At 43.6% G+C, this 16,211-nt stretch overlaps 2 protein-coding genes across 3 annotated transcripts in view; one reads left to right on the forward strand and one right to left on the reverse strand.

Moving 5' to 3' along the window:
• ddr1 (discoidin domain receptor tyrosine kinase 1) overlaps positions 1–7,713 on the forward strand; it is a 40,788-nt gene extending 33,075 nt beyond the window's left edge. For both annotated transcript variants that reach the window (XM_076737241.1, XM_076737240.1), the window contains 7 exons: positions 621–740; positions 2,367–2,668; positions 2,755–2,882; positions 3,589–3,786; positions 3,896–4,163; positions 4,909–5,058; positions 5,623–7,713. In XM_076737241.1, the coding sequence (XP_076593356.1) occupies positions 621–740; positions 2,367–2,668; positions 2,755–2,882; positions 3,589–3,786; positions 3,896–4,163; positions 4,909–5,058; positions 5,623–5,763 (1,307 nt within the window). In that variant the 3' untranslated portion in view covers positions 5,764–7,713. The remainder of the gene's footprint in view (positions 1–620; positions 741–2,366; positions 2,669–2,754; positions 2,883–3,588; positions 3,787–3,895; positions 4,164–4,908; positions 5,059–5,622) is intronic.
• A 208-nt stretch (positions 7,714–7,921) lies between these two features.
• flot1b (flotillin 1b) lies at positions 7,922–15,858 on the reverse strand. Its single transcript, XM_076737263.1, has 13 exons — positions 15,741–15,858; positions 14,911–14,961; positions 14,398–14,473; positions 13,640–13,730; positions 12,133–12,276; positions 11,851–11,970; positions 11,370–11,465; positions 11,073–11,225; positions 10,783–10,964; positions 10,567–10,612; positions 10,166–10,303; positions 9,547–9,711; positions 7,922–9,436 (listed from the first exon to the last, which is right to left on the reverse strand). Exons 2-13 carry the CDS (start codon positions 14,951–14,953, stop codon positions 9,407–9,409), a joined length of 1,284 nt encoding a protein of 427 aa, XP_076593378.1. The 5' UTR covers positions 14,954–14,961; positions 15,741–15,858; the 3' UTR covers positions 7,922–9,406.
• Between the last annotated feature and the right edge of the window lie 353 nt (positions 15,859–16,211).

Consider the following 16,211-nt stretch of genomic DNA (forward strand, 5'->3'; position numbering starts at 1 on the left):
AAGCTCATTTGCAGAGGAGAAACAGCAGGAGAAAAAAAAAATGTTGCGCATATCAAGAAAACACTGGTATTACAATGTATTTCACCACACCAAACAAGAGTAAATCAAACCAAACTCCCCGCGAGGAAGAGTGCCTCCGAAAAGATGCACAGCGCACAGGGGACACAAAAGAGCTATTGTTCGGAGAGAGGGGAAGAAAAAGAAGAGAGGGAGGAGAGAAAGAGGAGTAAAGGGAGAGAAGGCATTCCTTCACTTGCATTGCTCCACAGGAGGTCTGCATGCCGTTTTTACTAGGCGCCTGTGTGAGTTTGAAATAACATGAGTAACAGACATTATTTCACCCGCTGTTTTTTGTCGTTTGGTTGTTTGTTTTGCTATGCTCTTCTCTTCTGTGCTCCATGTGTCATTGCAACCCCTCCTCCTTCCTTTGTATCATAATGGATATGCTAACGGTGTCATGCTAATGGTTGTTGTTGTGTGTGTGTGTGTATTTTGTGTCACGTGCCATTTTGTACCATCTGTATGATCCATGTCATGGTTCCTGCGTGTACCCCGCCTCGTCCCGTGTGTGTGTATGTGTGTGTGTGTGTGTGTTCATTCGTGTGTGTGTGCCCTCCCAGCCCTGCTGTTAAACAACCCAGCCTATCACCTGCTCCTGTCAGATCACAGAAAAGGCTCGAGACCCCTAGTCGTCCCCAGCACCACTCAGGCTCAGGAAAAGAGCCTCAATGTGCCCCAGGGTAAGAGACCTCAGACTGGGCCAACACAGTCAGGAGGGGCCCCTACCTGCCTACTTACCAGTCTGTCCGGGGTTTGGGGCATTAGAAGTGCTCTCACAGCAGAAATGGGACTAGTCTATTTTGCATGTGTCTAACCTTCATCATCCCCCTGTTACTCACATAATTAGTCACCCTCATTCACTCACCTCCCAACATAACTCATGCTTTGTTTGAAGGGATGGTTTGGTTTTTGGGGAATTGTACTAATTGTACAAAAACTCACTCAAACATACAGTTTGGTCTAGACTGAATGATCTGGACAACTTTTTGGATGAGTCGACGTTACATTTTGCGGTGCCCAGAGGATGTATCCTGACTTTGGTGATCCCCTGACTTTTCCTCTAGCACCACCTTGAGGTTGATCTTTGGTTTTGAGTGAAATGTGTTTTGTGGATTGCCATGAAATTTAATACACAGGTTTGTGCCCCGCTTAGGATGAACTGTAATTACTTTGGTTATACGTACAATGCCTGAAAAACTAATGACAGTCCCATCTTCCTCAGATGTACTTTGTCATTAGTGCTAATCAGCAGAGGTTAGCCTGCTAACATGCTAAACAAAGGTGGTTAACACAGTAAACACATGCTAAACAAAAGCATGTAAAGCATGTCAGGAAGTGAGGATGTTAGCAGCACTGCTGTGTCTCATCGTCTTATTGTCTCTCATACATTCAATGGTGAGCTTAGCGTAGCTCAAATCTGCGGAATCACAAAGCCACTTCATAATGGTTACAATTAAAATGCATTGTTCATATTCATGGGCATGTGCACATTGAAAAAGACTGGGAAGTTTCCCGTCATCTGCATTATGATTTTAACAAAGATATAACAACTTAGCATTCACCAGCCACACTCCCCACAAGTTTTGACTTATGTGTGCTGTCAGAGCCTCATGGGAAGCTGATGGTGTTGAATGGTAGGTTGTTATACCTTTTGACAAATTAAAACTTTGGGAGGTGTTTAAAATTTATCAGCAAGTACAGCAGTAGACCAATACAATGTCCCAGAAAGATTGATTGGAAAAAATGCCCACTCATCCATCACCAGCAGTTCACCTGTGTGTTATCCTGATTTCGATACCTGTCGCACCATCCGATTTACGTCCAGGAACTAAGCAGGAGAAATAGTAATCAGGACTGCGAGGCAGCTTCCCAGCACGTGTGTTGCGGCTAAGGTCTTTTAGTGGCGCCCGACATTTAATTAAGAACTCCAGCAGACAATGATGAATGACCTTGCGCCAAGTCAGAACGAGTAAAGCTGAAGTTATTTTTAGACCTTTGGTAAAATTTCACGGTCTGATTGAGTTTTGTTGTTTTGTCCTTCACTTTATTTTTTCACCTCTGTAACTTTCTCAGTCTGTTTTATTTCTGTACAAAACCTTTCGGAGTTACGTTTTTGAAAAAGTTTTTTTTTTGTTATCAAATTAAATTCCCCTGAGTACAAACTATCCCTTCATAACAAGTGTCTGAACACTGGCCTGACTTTAATAACGCGATGTCATCTGATGTTCACTCACAAAAAACTCTTTGTTTTTAATCACACACTTCTTCTCTCCATTTCATCCACCCTGTCTGTCTCTTCCCTTCAGCATGTGGTTTGGACATGGACATGGAGAAGGGTTTCCCGCTGGCTCAGGAGGAGCCGCCTCCTTACCCTGGCTCCCCTCCTTACCCCTCCCTGTCTCCCCCCGTGTCTCCCCCACTGCCTCCCAGTGTTCCTCATTATGCTGAGGCAGACATCGTGAGCCTGCAGGGTGTCACTGGGAACAACACCTACGCCGTGCCCGCCCTGGCCTCCTCCAGCCCTGGGGCCGACGCCGCCCCGCTGCCGGAGCTGCCGCGCCAGTGCCTCATCTTCAAGGAGAAACTGGGAGAGGGACAGTTTGGGGAGGTGAGAAATGACCTCATAAAACTGTCTTTTTGTGTGGGTGGAAGAGTGATTGTGCGTTAACAATGTCTGCTTTTCTTTGGCAAAAGGTGCACCTGTGCGAAATCGAAAGCCCTCAGGACCTTCCCAACTTGGAGTTCCCCTTCAATGTGAGAAAAGGTCGCCCTCTTCTGGTGGCAGTGAAGATACTGCGCCCGGACGCCTCCAAGAATGCCAGGTCTGTAACATTATGCTCAGCTTATCTCCTCCTCTCTACATTGAATTGCAGCGCTGAATATTAGGAATATCAGAGTATATTTACAGTCAGGAAAGTTCAGAATGTGGACTTCAAAACATATTCAAAGCACCCAGCTTTTACATATTATCAGTTCCTTATAGCTTATGTGTTGGTCATCAACTACCTGACATTACCAACATGTTCATCAGAAGCAGGGCAAAAACACCATACACCAACACGTCCAATATTTTCTCACATTTTAGACCTAATTTGCTCCCTCAGCTCCTGAGAAAATATATCTGGGTCTCTGTTGTTTTCTGGATGTTTGTCCTCTTTTAACCAGCGGCCTTTTACTTCTCCTCTGCCATTTAACACTGGGCGGGTGAAATGGGCTCATGTGAGCTCATGTGCTTGGAGTGGCTGTCTGCAGGTTTATACGGGAGGTTGGACAGAGACAGAGCAACACAAACATATTGACCAGCAAAACAAATCAATGAGGTGGAAAGCTGCGTAGAGCAGCAGACTGGGCTGCTGATTCACTGAGGAATCAGCAGCCTTCTCACATCAGTGGGAACATTAGAAATGTTGCACGGTGTTTATTTTTAACGTCAATTATTTTTAAGAAATTTAGGGTTATTTTTAAGAAAGACCCTTGAAGAAGTTTCTCTAGTCTGATGCATTTCGCTCTTCCGTGTCGCCCGGGTAGGAACGATTTCCTGAAAGAGGTGAAGATCCTGTCTCGCCTGAAGGATCCGAACATCATCCGTCTGCTGGGAGTGTGTGTGAGCAGTGACCCCCTCTGCATGGTCACTGAGTACATGGAATGTGGAGACTTGAACCAGTATCTGTCCCACCGAGTGCTCCTGGACAAGACAGGGCCTTCACACAATACCCCGACCATCAGGTAAAACAGAAATGCGTACACACACTCGCACATATACACAGATATGAGTGAACACTCAGTCATGATTTTGAGTTATTTCTTACTCCGTCTATCCATCAACTGTTACCAGCTACCCGGCCCTCATCTCCATGGCCAGCCAGATCGCGTCAGGAATGAAGTTCCTCTCCTCCCTCAACTTTGTGCACCGCGATCTGGCCACGCGTAACTGCCTGGTCGGGGGTGAGAGGGGCGAGACCGGAGAGGATCGGGGTGGCGAGCGTCACATCAAGATAGCCGACTTCGGCATGAGCAGGAACTTGTATGCTGGGGACTACTACAGGATCCAGGGCAGAGCTGTGCTGCCAATCCGCTGGATGGCCTGGGAGTGTATCCTCATGGTGAGAGGACAGGAGTGATGTGTGGTGTGTGATGGTTGGATGCTGTACGGTATAGCCCCCTCTGTTCCTTTAAACAAAGTCTCAATCAATTAAACTTAATTTGTCTTGCACCTTGTACACAGGTGAGTGCAATTTAGTGATTTACTGTGGTGGCCCTGAGAGCTCAACACAAGGCAACTGCAAACACAAGCAGATAGACAACACATCAGAAAATGAAGAAAGCATTTTCACTAACTGGACAACACATGCACAGCATTTAGAAAAATGCTGCGAAGTGAGAAAACACGGCCAAATACAGAAATGCTGCAAGTAGCAGAGACAACAGAGACTGTTTCCAGGGGACACTAAAGAGTGATGCACAGACAGGCACACACACAAAAAAAAGTAGCCTGCAGCTAATTTTCCAACATGCTTACAGATGGCAGACTTCAGGCAAGCATTATTTTCTCCTGGAAACAGTGTCTGTTCTGTGTTTGTTTGTGTTTGCTTGTGTTTTGTCTGAAGCTGCAGTGCGTTGAGCTGTCAGGGCCGCGATTCAAAATGATTTAGCAATAAGACAGAGCAAAGAGTAAAACTGAAATCCAAAAACCGTGAATCATTAATGAGAGGAATCTGGTACACGTGCCATCCCTTCCCAACAGTTTGCCGTCCTGTGATAATGCTGCTGACGATCATTTTGATACTGATGGAGATGGTGATGTTGAGGATGAAGAAGTGTTTGTCTGCGTGGTTTGTGCGCTCTCAGGGAAAGTTCACCACAGCCAGCGATGTGTGGGCGTTCGGGGTCACTCTGTGGGAGATGCTGAGCGTTTGTCAGGAGCAGCCGTACTCCAACCTCACCGATGAACAAGTCATCGACAATGCTGGGGAGTTCTTCAGAGACCAGGGCAGACAGGTACAACACACAGAAACACACACACACAGGTGTAGGGGTTTTTATGTACTTTGTAGGCTCTAAATGAATCTGGGAATGTCAAAATATACTCAGTTTATGTGAATGTTCTTATCTCTAAGTGTCAAGTTAATTGTTCAGATAATAATGAAGTCTTTGTTTCTACTGATTGAGGCTGTTATTCACTCTGCTTCACACTGGGCTTTTGTTGGTTTTCATAGAATAACAGATGCTAATGAATGCAAAGCGGCAGCCAGAGCTCAAACCCATCGTTGACTGTGGAGGTTCAAGATATCAGATGCTTGAGCTTTTAGTAACGCACATTGTTGAAATCACAATTCTTAAAACCAATAAAAGACATGTGTTGGATGAAGGATATCATGACATGAGCTCAGGGACGCTTTGTTAAACTGTCTGTGAAGTTTGTTTGCAAATGATTGCGTTTAGCTTTTACAGAGCGTCCCAGCTTCTTTGAAATCAGGCTTTTATTTACAAAACCTGCCTCCTCCTCCTCCTCCTCCTCCTCCTCCTCCTCCGTACACCTTTCTCCCTCTCTCTCTCTCACAGGTGTATCTGAGCAGGCCGGCCGTGTGTCCTCAGGGTCTCTACGAGCTCATGTTGAGTTGCTGGAACAGAGACTGCAAGCTCCGCCCATCCTTCGCCTACATCCACTCCTTTCTTACCGAGGACGCCATGAACATGGTGTAGAGAGACACGACGAGGAGAAAGACAACAACGCTGAAGATGGGAACCCTCTCGTACACTCATGCATCCTTGCTACAGCGGGAAGGTGTGGTGGAGGTGCTGCACGGCAGAGGCAGATGAGGAGGGACAGTGGGTCGCTCGCTTTTTATATTTGTACTTCTTCTTGGGTGAATGGGGCTGAGACACCGCTGGTTCGGTTTATTTCCACATCAGACCCCAACCCCAAAGGCAAAACTAACCCCAGCTTTAGGTAACAGTCCGAGCTACATTTCCCAGTGGTTGGTGGTGGGTGCAGTCTGCATAGGAACTGTCTCTCTTCTCAGATACTTAATGAACAAAGAGGGTTTGTGTGACTGGTGATTTAAGTGGTGTAGAGTTAATGACACGGGACGCTGCAGAGGCTAAATGACAGAAAATACTACAAAGTAGGACCATAGCAAGCTAGAAAATGAACTATTTGCACTGCACACGTGCACTGCAGGCGACACACAAACCTCTCAACAGAGCTCCTGTCGTTCAGACGTGCAGGTGTTCACAGGGATTGTGGAGTACAGCCTACTGTATTCATTTCGATCAGTCTGATTCAGTAGGATTACGCCAAGCTTCAGCACCTTTTGCCCCTCTGAGACACAAAAAGTGATAATCCACTGAATGTCTCTGAGACGATTAATCTGACATTAAGTGTGAGTGATGAGATCTCACCATGTTTGTTGACCCTTCATCGATCCTCTCTCTCAGCCCCAGACCCTCAGTGCCCCACATCCACAGCTGTAACTCAAAGTTATTGTGGACCAGACAACAGCAGCCCCCTTTCTGCGATGTGATTATGTCAAGTTTGCTCTCAGCCACACCCCTCACTCCCCCCCTTCCCCCCCATTTCCGAAAGGACTTCTCAAACCTGAGGACACGGGCTCAGAAGACGAGGACAGTGCCGCTGCCAGTGAAACTGGAACCGTTTTTCCAAGCAGAGACAATTCTGCCAGCCGGGGACATCTTGTGATGCACCTGCTCAGGTGTTTTGGCAGTTTTTTTTTTTTTTTTTTGGATCTGGCTGTGATCCAGACACAAAGCTTAGATAGAAATTCCACAACCAGCTGCACTTTAAATCCTACATGCATGTCCCTGGCCACGATGACACTCTTCTCTGTGAGGGGCCTGATATGATTCCTGTCGATGTGGATTAGAATGCAGTTTACCTGCAGTGATTTCAGATATTTGCCGAGGGAGATCAAAATTCAGGACAGTCTGCCTGCCTTTTTTTTTTTTTTTTTTTTAAATCCTCTCCCTCAAGGCATTGCCGAACCATTAGATGTAAAATATTATTTAAAAAATGGGATGGCGCCATCATTTCATCTCATTTTAAATGTATGACCTTTTGTTCTGAAGCTGTCCGTGTGGAGACGGGTGTTTACTCATCAATCAGTCAGTCTTTGCTCATCCAAACGCATTACTGTATTTTAAGAACAAACAGTTATGGCATGGCTCAACCAGGGAACGCTTGGAGTCCTGATTTTAGTGTGAATGTCAACGTCAACCTCTGCATTATCCCATGTTAGTACATTAAGCTGACTGTGGTAGAATCAATGCATCTACCTTACTGATTGTATAGCACTGTAAATCAGTCCTGGGATGATCATCAATACAAGTTTACTGTGCCATGAGTCATTTTTGATACACTGTAGTTCAGCTAAACCCATATTTTTATATATACTGTATGTACTTAGACACTCCTCTGTGTCTGATTTTGTCCTTTGGTGTCTTTTAAGTTGAGCATAATAGTATGTACATATTTTAAGGACAGAATTGTAATTTCCTTTACTAATATATGGAAAACTCTCTGTTACATTTGGGGTCTTCTGTATTTCTGTAGAACGCTTGCTACCTTGATGCCATTGTAATTCATCGTCGCCTATTTTTGTAGATGTTTTAATAAAGTTAACCTTTTCAAATAAATCAAGATGTGATCTCGGGCTGTGACTAGTGATTTTTTTTTTTAATTAATGGCTAATCTACCGAATGTTTTATAGAGTAATTGATTTATCATTTGGTCTGTAAATCATTAGCAAGAAGTAAAAAAATCTTTGAAAGGTTCAGGTTTATTTTCTGTGAATCTAATCTCAATTAACTTGATGAGGTGGAAAAAAACAGATGCCAACAGGTGTCGGTGATTATAATATATTTTATTGTCTACAGAACATTTCACTACAGATAAATCTGACACTACTATACAACTTCCACACTATGTAAAAACTGCTGTCAACTTAAATGATAGACATGCACCAGCGCATTCTGAATGGAAGTGAAAGATTAGTCAGGAAAACGTACAAAAGAGACAGATTTGGCTTTCATCTACCGCCACCGTTAGTGACGGCCAATGGCTTGGATCAGTTGCATACGCGGCAGGATTACCTGACAGAAAAGTGTTATAGGCCTAACTGGGAGAGGTCACCTTTACTTCACTGTTGAGGAGTTTTAACCAGGCACTTGGCGATAACAAAATTCATAAGGCTTGGCAGCTTAGTGTAGAGTCTGAAAAAAGAAATAAATCAGCTCCCAATCAGAGGTAGTGAACTGTCATTCAGAACCTTCCATGAGCGTGAGAGCTAAAATCTGTCAGAATCTATAATACTCAGCATCACATTGTCATGGAAAATCAGCACACAGAGTAAAGCCACCAAAAAGTCATAGTATCTCCTGAATGTTAGCTTCAACTACATCTAAGCAGCAGGCTAGTTAGTCAGCTGGCCAGTTAGTGAGGGTCCCTCTTTATGCTCGCCATATAAAGGCCACGACTCTAGAAGACACTGCAGCTGCAAGTCAAAATTCAGCATTGTTTTCTCGACAACATACTTTCATTGCTTTTCACAGGAAACCCCTTTGGCTTGTTTCCACCAACCACTTCCTTCCCCTTCACTCTGAAGCACAAATCCTTCCATTTGCAGTACGACTGATATGATTTTGGATCCAGTAACAGTTTCAGCTCAGAGTACACAAGCAGCACCACAACTCTGTTTCTTTATATTGGACGAGTACACAAAGAGGAGACAATACTTAGATTAGGTTAAGTGAATAATATAGACGTACGACGACAGCATATGACGCCCATACACAAAGCTATGCAGTGATGCTGTTATAAAGAGGCTCTGAACTATTTAAATGAATCTGAAGGCACAAAAAACTTTGAGCCATAAACATTTTCTATATTAAAAAGTAATAAAAAATATCAGTTTGTTGACCTAGTCCCTATGCAGGGAAAATTATAGGCTGATTGCAGCACGATAAAAAGATAGAAACTTTCATATAGAAGGTGAAGTGTAAGAAAACAAAGACATGAGTTCCTACTTGCACTATCACTGGTTGAAAGTAGGCTGAGGCTTTTGTCTCCTCCTTGCAAAAGTAGCTCCAATAACTGGATCGCTCGCCGCTGCTTTTGCTGTCTCCCACCACAGAAAGCACAACAGCTCAGACCAGGGACACGAGGAACCAACAAAAATAGACACACAAGTGAAACACATGCATGCACAGAGACAATCAGACTACGGTGTTGCAGAGTTGTTATAGTGGTTATAGGCACAAGGAGGGAGATCTGAAGCTCCAAGTCTGGATATTGGTGACGCCTGTTCTGATTACTTTTCATCCTCTCTTCTTAATGCACAAGGGCGGTCTTTCCTGAAGCCTGCGAAGTCAGTGACAGAAACACGAGATAATTACCACCCGCACCAGTCGTCCAGTCTCCAGTCTCCAGTCTCACATCGATCTGTTTTTCACACACATACTCCAGCTTACCTGGGAGATGTCGATTCCAGTGAGTTTCTCCACAGCGGAAGGCAGCCTGGTCATGATATCTAGGACCTCTCCAGCAAGCTTGGCTGCTCCCACCTCTGAGCTGCCACTGGACACCATTGTGACCTTGTTGGCTGCCGACAGGGGCTTGCTGATCTCCTCTGCCATCTGCAGGACAAGAGAGAACAGAGGAATTAATACTAAAATTTAGCAAGGCACATTTAAGGAAGTTGAAGTCAATCCAACACAAAATGTGGTTGTGATTAATAGTGTAAAATAGAGCCAAAGGAACCATTTTGAATGAGAAGAACATAAAAACAAAGGCATTTTTTTTTTGGAAGCATGATGCTTTTCTGGAACTGAGAAAATTGCATGTGACACTGAGAGCTACTTCGCTTCCTATTCAGGAAGCTGCGGTTGTGGGTGGATGTAATAAAAGACTGGGAAGTAAAAAATATATTGATTCATAAGATCAGCAAAACAACTATGAAGGATTCCTAACTGACAATGTTCAGGAACAAATTAACTGACGTAAACTTATGTTACAGTCAAATTATGTCCCCCCCCCAATGCTGTGATGCAAACAACATCCATTCATTCATCCACAGGAGTCCCGACTGACCAGAGGCAGCTTCTCCAGCAGCATGTCCACCATGGCTCCATCTTTGTACTCCATGAAGGCCTCGGCTTTCTTGGCCATCTGCTCCGCCTCGGCACGACCCTTAGCCTCCAAGGCAAAGGCCTCTGCCTCGCCCCTCATCTGCACACACACACACACACACACACACACACACACACACACAAAGATATAAATGTATTGAAGGAAAAACCTGAATGTACAAAGTTAAGAGAAGAAGAGAAGTTAAGCTGACATTAGAAGCGTACAGGAATACAAGCCCGGGCAGTAATGATGTTTGGCAAATATAATATGGTTAACAGGCAGAGAGGGGAAGGCGGAAATGTGATCTGGAGGGAGTATTTCAGAAAAAAAAAAAAAAAAAAGAGGCCTGTGGCAGGACTCACTCTGATGGACTCGGCCTCGGCCTCAGCCTCCATGATAAGCTGCAGGCTGCGAGGAAGGAGAGAGAAAGCAAACTGTTTAATTGTCTGAAGTGATTTTATATTAAATTTTGTTCTTTTTGATTCAGGTATTAGATGCACATCAACTGATTGTCATGTGCTTTAAAGATGCTCAACTCTCATCAGAGCTATATAATAGTGCTATGCTCCAACACTCACCGCTGTGCCTCAGCCAGCCTCTCCAGTCTGTATTTCTCTGCCTCTGCGGGCTTCTTAATTTTGGCCTCCAGCTCCTTCTCCTTGCGGATGATCTCCTGCTCCTGCAGTGTAATCTGCTGTGTCCGCTCCACCACCTGAACCTGCATCTTCTCCTCCTCGATGCGCTGCTTGGTCTTGGCCACCTGACGAGGGAAGCAGAGGAAAAGGAAAAATCAAATAAGAATCACTGAAAAGTAATCAGATATTGTCAAGAATCCACAGCGTGCCCCGAGGAGATCGGATGACAGTACCTGAAGCTGATAGGCCATTTCTGACTCAGCCTTCTTGGTGTTGACCTCAACATCATAGGCTGCCTTTTTCAGCTCGTAGTCTCTCTGGGATTTTGCCATCTCGATCTCATTCTTGTACTGAGCTGAAACCTTCTCCTGCATTGCATGGGCCTCCTGTGTGTATCATTTAGCAAGACAGAAACCAAGAAATGTTGGCATTTCTTTTCAAATGATGGACTATTATTGTTTTCAGATTATCCATACGCGTAAACAGGCAGAATGACAGAGAGGAAGAAAGACCAAAAGAGCTTATGTTACCCTGATGACAGCATCTCGTTTGTACTGGGCCTCTCCGATCCTGGCGTCCTTCTGCACCTGGGCTGTTCTGGCTTTGCCCAGAGAGTGAAGATAGTCCTGAGAGAGAGGCAGATAAAGACACAGAGAGGGCAAACAGTGAGCGTCAAGTATGAGACAACACAGCTGGAGCCCTAAAAAGAAAGGAACACCATTAGGCAAACAAAAACATGAGATGGTGTGGTTACCACTAAAGCACTTAGACCTAATTATTGTACAGAGCGGTTGAGGGTCTGCTGAGTCAGAGACAGCGAGTCAATATCAATCAACTAAGTGCACTACTGTGAACCATATGAGACTAAAAGCTTTCATATGAAAAAAAAAAAAAAAAAGACAAAGGCTCATAATGACACTTCAGATTCCTGCTGTTCCAGTAATTTGTGTTCACGTGGTGTTTCCATCACCAAATTTTGTCAGAAAATGAACCTGAACAGACACAAAGTACCTGATCATCATGAACATCTTTGAGCGTGTAGCTGACCACACCAATCCCCATGTTCACCAGATCAGAGGAGGCCACCTTGAAGACCTGCTCGGAGAACTTCTTACGGTCCTGGTAGATCTCCTGTGCACAAAGAGAGATATGGTCATCATAGTCCTTACATACTATTTATGGGCATTCACTTTGTGGTTAATAGAGATTAATCCTAAACATAAAGCTTCTAAACAATCTTTAACGAGAGGAGAATGTCCAGCAAATCCATTTGGACAATGTCCGTGTACCAACCTCCACAGTCAAATGGGCGATGATGGCTCTCTGGTGTCCCTCCAACGTCTCCAGCGCAATCTGGGCAATCTCAGCCTCAGACTTGCCCATAAACATTTGGCAGGCGGTAGCCAGCATCTCCTTATTCTGGCCCTGGATCTTCACCTGAAAAAAGACAGGAAAAAAAAGGTGAAGAGGCGAGCGGCAGGCTGGACTTGTGGCAGAACATGAAATAAATTGCTGTTGACAGTTAAAATCTGGCATGGGTTGGGCCTTGAAGTGATGGAGACGTCCTCAGCTGAGCTCCCCCATGTCAGGGCAGGAATCACAAGCAGGAAACACAGTTTATCTTTATGGATTCTACTGACGCTGGATTGATAAGAAGACAGTCAACACATGGTGCCTTTTATGTTGTGTTTTTAGAGTAATGTGTTTTACTGTATGTGTAGTTTTTTAACATTTTGTCACCACCACAGAAACGCTTGCTAACTGCTTAAGTGTGATGTTTGTCAAACATTCATTAGCTGCGGTTAGCTATTGGTTTGATAAACGGTTTACAGTCTAATAATGTGTGCTTGTATTGATGACTGACAGTGGCTTATCAGGCTACTTATCCGCTAACTGTATTCAGTTTCTAATGGTATTATGCAGTAATTGGCTGCCCTTTGTTTATACGTTTATAATGTTTATATTTGTCAACAAGTTTTTAAGCCAAGAGTCTATGAAAAAGCGTGAGATTTTAGGTTTTTAATTAGTTTTAAGGAAGCTATTTTGAAGACCTCAGAGGCCAGATCAGAGGAAGAATGTCAAAGCCACAGATCATGCAGAGGGCTTTTTTTTCCTAGAGAATCCATGTCAATTACACCGTTAAAAACTGAACTGTTGGCCAAATAGATGCTAAAGCGGAGACACAGAGCACAGAGCAAATCGACATCCTGAGAGGGGAAATGACAGCAGCCACTGACCATGCTGAGTAAAAATCTGACTAAATAAGCAACTAAATCAGCTAAGACAGTAACACAAAAATTCGAAGATGTCACAGTCAGTCTTCTTTTCATTTGTACTTGTCTGAAACATGCAACTCCTTTGACTAAATAAACAATGACTCACTAAATGGGAGTGTCTCTTTGACCTTTTCCATCAAGCCTGGATCTTTGTTCAAGTGTCATTTTCCTTTCCCTTATTTGATTTACTTACAAACAGTAAATTAACTTCAGCCTTGCTGTGCTTATATACACAGTACTGGTGAGTCCTTTGCTCTGGGGCTTTGTTTAATGTTCTTGTGTTTCTGTATTTCTTCATTAATATGTCAGTGATACAGACAGACCAAGGCCTGTGCGTGCAACAGCCTGTTCCTGCAGACAGGTGTTGCTTTTAAATAGCAGCTGATCCCCCTACCCTGCCTCTTGGTGTTTAGGCAAAATAGTTTAATCTATTATAATGACTTCTTTTGTTGAAACATGTACAGATCCATCTAAACAATAGATATCATTGCTGGTATTTCAGTCACGCCATTCTCAAAGCCTACCTGTGCAATGCCAGTGACAGAGATAGGAACACCATGACGGGTGTAGACTTTGTCACTCTTCACATTTAGCGTCAGGGTGTTGAGTGTGATTCTAACAAGAGAGGGCAGAAAATAAAAAGAAGGGATGAGATAATAACAAAGATCAAGAATGAAAAGGGATAGCAAAAGAGATGCAGACGGAAATCTGTGAGATATCAGCCACAAAGACTCCTCCTCCTCCATGCTGCTAAGAACAAACAGCTGGTAATGTCTCGTCCATTAGTGATCGACATATACTTAGAGAACAGGAGGGCCAATAATGCTGATAACATGGCCATGAATGATAATAACAAAAGAGACACAACTGCTGAACTTACATGAACATCTATTTGACACTAATGTTATTGTCTGCGCTGTCACTGTTTGCTAGAGCAGATCTGCACTGTCTGCAGTGCACTTATTTTTTAAAGAATCATGTAAATAAATGCCAAAGATAATCAAAATGAAGAAAAAGACTGTGTTCCACTGCTGACATGTCTGCATACACTTTTTGTTTAATCAGCCTTGTGAGTGAAGGCATCGACCAACGCCGACTAATCTCACAATGCCAGATATCAGCCTGGTTAAAAGGCTGACTGATTATTCATTTTATCACTATCTTCTATCAATATTTATTTCCCTTGTTCGTTGACAATACGGAAATCAGGAAGCGATGCTGTACTTGAAATATAAATGGAGGAAATAGAAATAGAGGAAACAGAGACTGAAAGTGGCATCACCTCTGGATCTGCTGAATACAGGGGAAGACAAACACTCTCCCTCCAGCAATCATTAGAGGAGGCGAACGGCCAAAGCCTGGATGGAAAGAGAGGAGGGGGGAACACATAACATAAACATCACACTCTCATTCAGTGTCAAGTAGCTAGTTACTCAAGAGTCACAGACTACGTGCAACCCAGCATTATAACAAACTGAGTTGTGCAATTTATTCATGAGAGTTGAGCCGACATATTACGGCAAGATGGAAAATTCCAACTGTGCTCCAATGAGTCAGTAAGTGTTGATCAAAGTCATTTTATCAGAAGACATGGTGATTAAATCACTCACGTGACACTTGTTTATTGATCCACAGTACACAAAACCTGTCTCAAGAAATATTACAGCATTCATGGAGGCTGGAGTGCTTCACTACCCAACAGGGAATATTCTGGTTTCCTATCATTCTGCATTATGGTGAGAAATAACAGTCCATTCATGAGATGCAGGCAAAAGAAATCAAGCAAATATCTTACCGGACACCACCATGGCTTCATTGGGTCCACATGTGTAAAACATCTTGACTTCTGATTTGAGGCAAAAAAAATATATATATATGTATATATATATATCATAGTATGAAACATTACTACAGTTAGCAAATAAACGGACAGCATCATGTTTTCTTGGATACAAGTGGGGGGCGGTGGGGTTGGAATTAAACTTGGCGAAAGTGGAAGACCGATATAATGGATAAGGTAGAAAGCTGGAGTAAGTATATGTTTATGACGCTACTGAAGGGAACATGCGCCACCGCCCACTGTATTCTTAAACAATGTCACCAGAACCCTTTGTATAAGCCTGTGAAACATTACCTAAAAACCAGATTTTATGACAGTATTGTGGTAGTATTTCACAGGCTACCACTGACATGTGTCTCTGCCAGTCATACTGACCAAACCCATTAATTAAGCCTCCATATTTTCACACTGAACCTGAATGCTCCTCCTACCGCAGCCGCATTACAGGGTCGTTTCGAAATGACTACAACTTGTTCTTCTTCTACAGAAAACGCAATGAGCAAGGTGTTGTTAAACATTAATTACAGCCGTAAAAACACTTCGGTACGGCAGGAATACCGTCAGACATACGGTGTATTGAATGTAAAACTGACCAACAGCCCGTGAAGAAAGCTAGCTTGCACATTAACGTTAGCTAGCTGCTAGCTGATAAACGGCAGCAGAAAGGGGTCTGTGACGATAACGTCACTACGCCCGTGGAAAAAAAAAGTCCACTGTTTATACTACAGCTATTAACTACAACTAAACGATACAGCAAATCGAACTGACGGTTTCCCTTAACTTACCGATATCCGATCAGTGGAAAAAAGCAACGCTTTTTAGAATAAACCGAGGTCAGTTTGGTCTGATGCCGCTACGATCAGGTAGTGGGGCCGTTTCGACTCAAGTGGTAAAATGTCAGCTGAAAAAATGTCTGTTTGGCGAGGGACGTGCGCACTGACCACGCCCATCTTCCCTGCAATAGTGCACGCGCGTTTGTCGCCATCCAATGGTCAATTTGCATAACTGCACCTCTACTGTTGCTACGCAATCACGTCTGCATTATCTATCTATCTATCTATCTATCTATCTATCTATCTATCTATCTATCACGTGTCACTATTTAACTAATTTTGAGATCTAAAACATCTTATCTAGTTGTTTGAGATGATCTGATAATGTTGATTTCCAGTTACCTTGGCCTCTTTGCATTGCCAGAGACATTAGCTGCCAGCTGTCTGAGCAAAATCTGCGGCCTTGCCAGAATCTATAATCTT

Source organism: Chaetodon auriga, chromosome 8 (assembly GCF_051107435.1).
Source record: "Chaetodon auriga isolate fChaAug3 chromosome 8, fChaAug3.hap1, whole genome shotgun sequence".
Lineage (NCBI taxonomy): Eukaryota > Metazoa > Chordata > Actinopteri > Chaetodontiformes > Chaetodontidae > Chaetodon > Chaetodon auriga.

Bases quoted from the DNA above. Each gene is read 5' to 3' on its own strand.
- flot1b (XM_076737263.1), bottom strand. From the start codon at position 14,953: ATGTTTTACACATGTGGACCCAATGAAGCCATGGTGGTGTCCG. The intron at 14,474-14,910 runs GTAAGATATTTG...CTTTCCATCCAG, and splicing joins TGAAGCCATGGTGGTGTCCG to GCTTTGGCCGTTCGCCTCCT. The intron at 10,304-10,566 runs GTGAGTCCTGCC...GTGTGTGTGCAG, and splicing joins CCGAGGCCGAGTCCATCAGA to ATGAGGGGCGAGGCAGAGGC.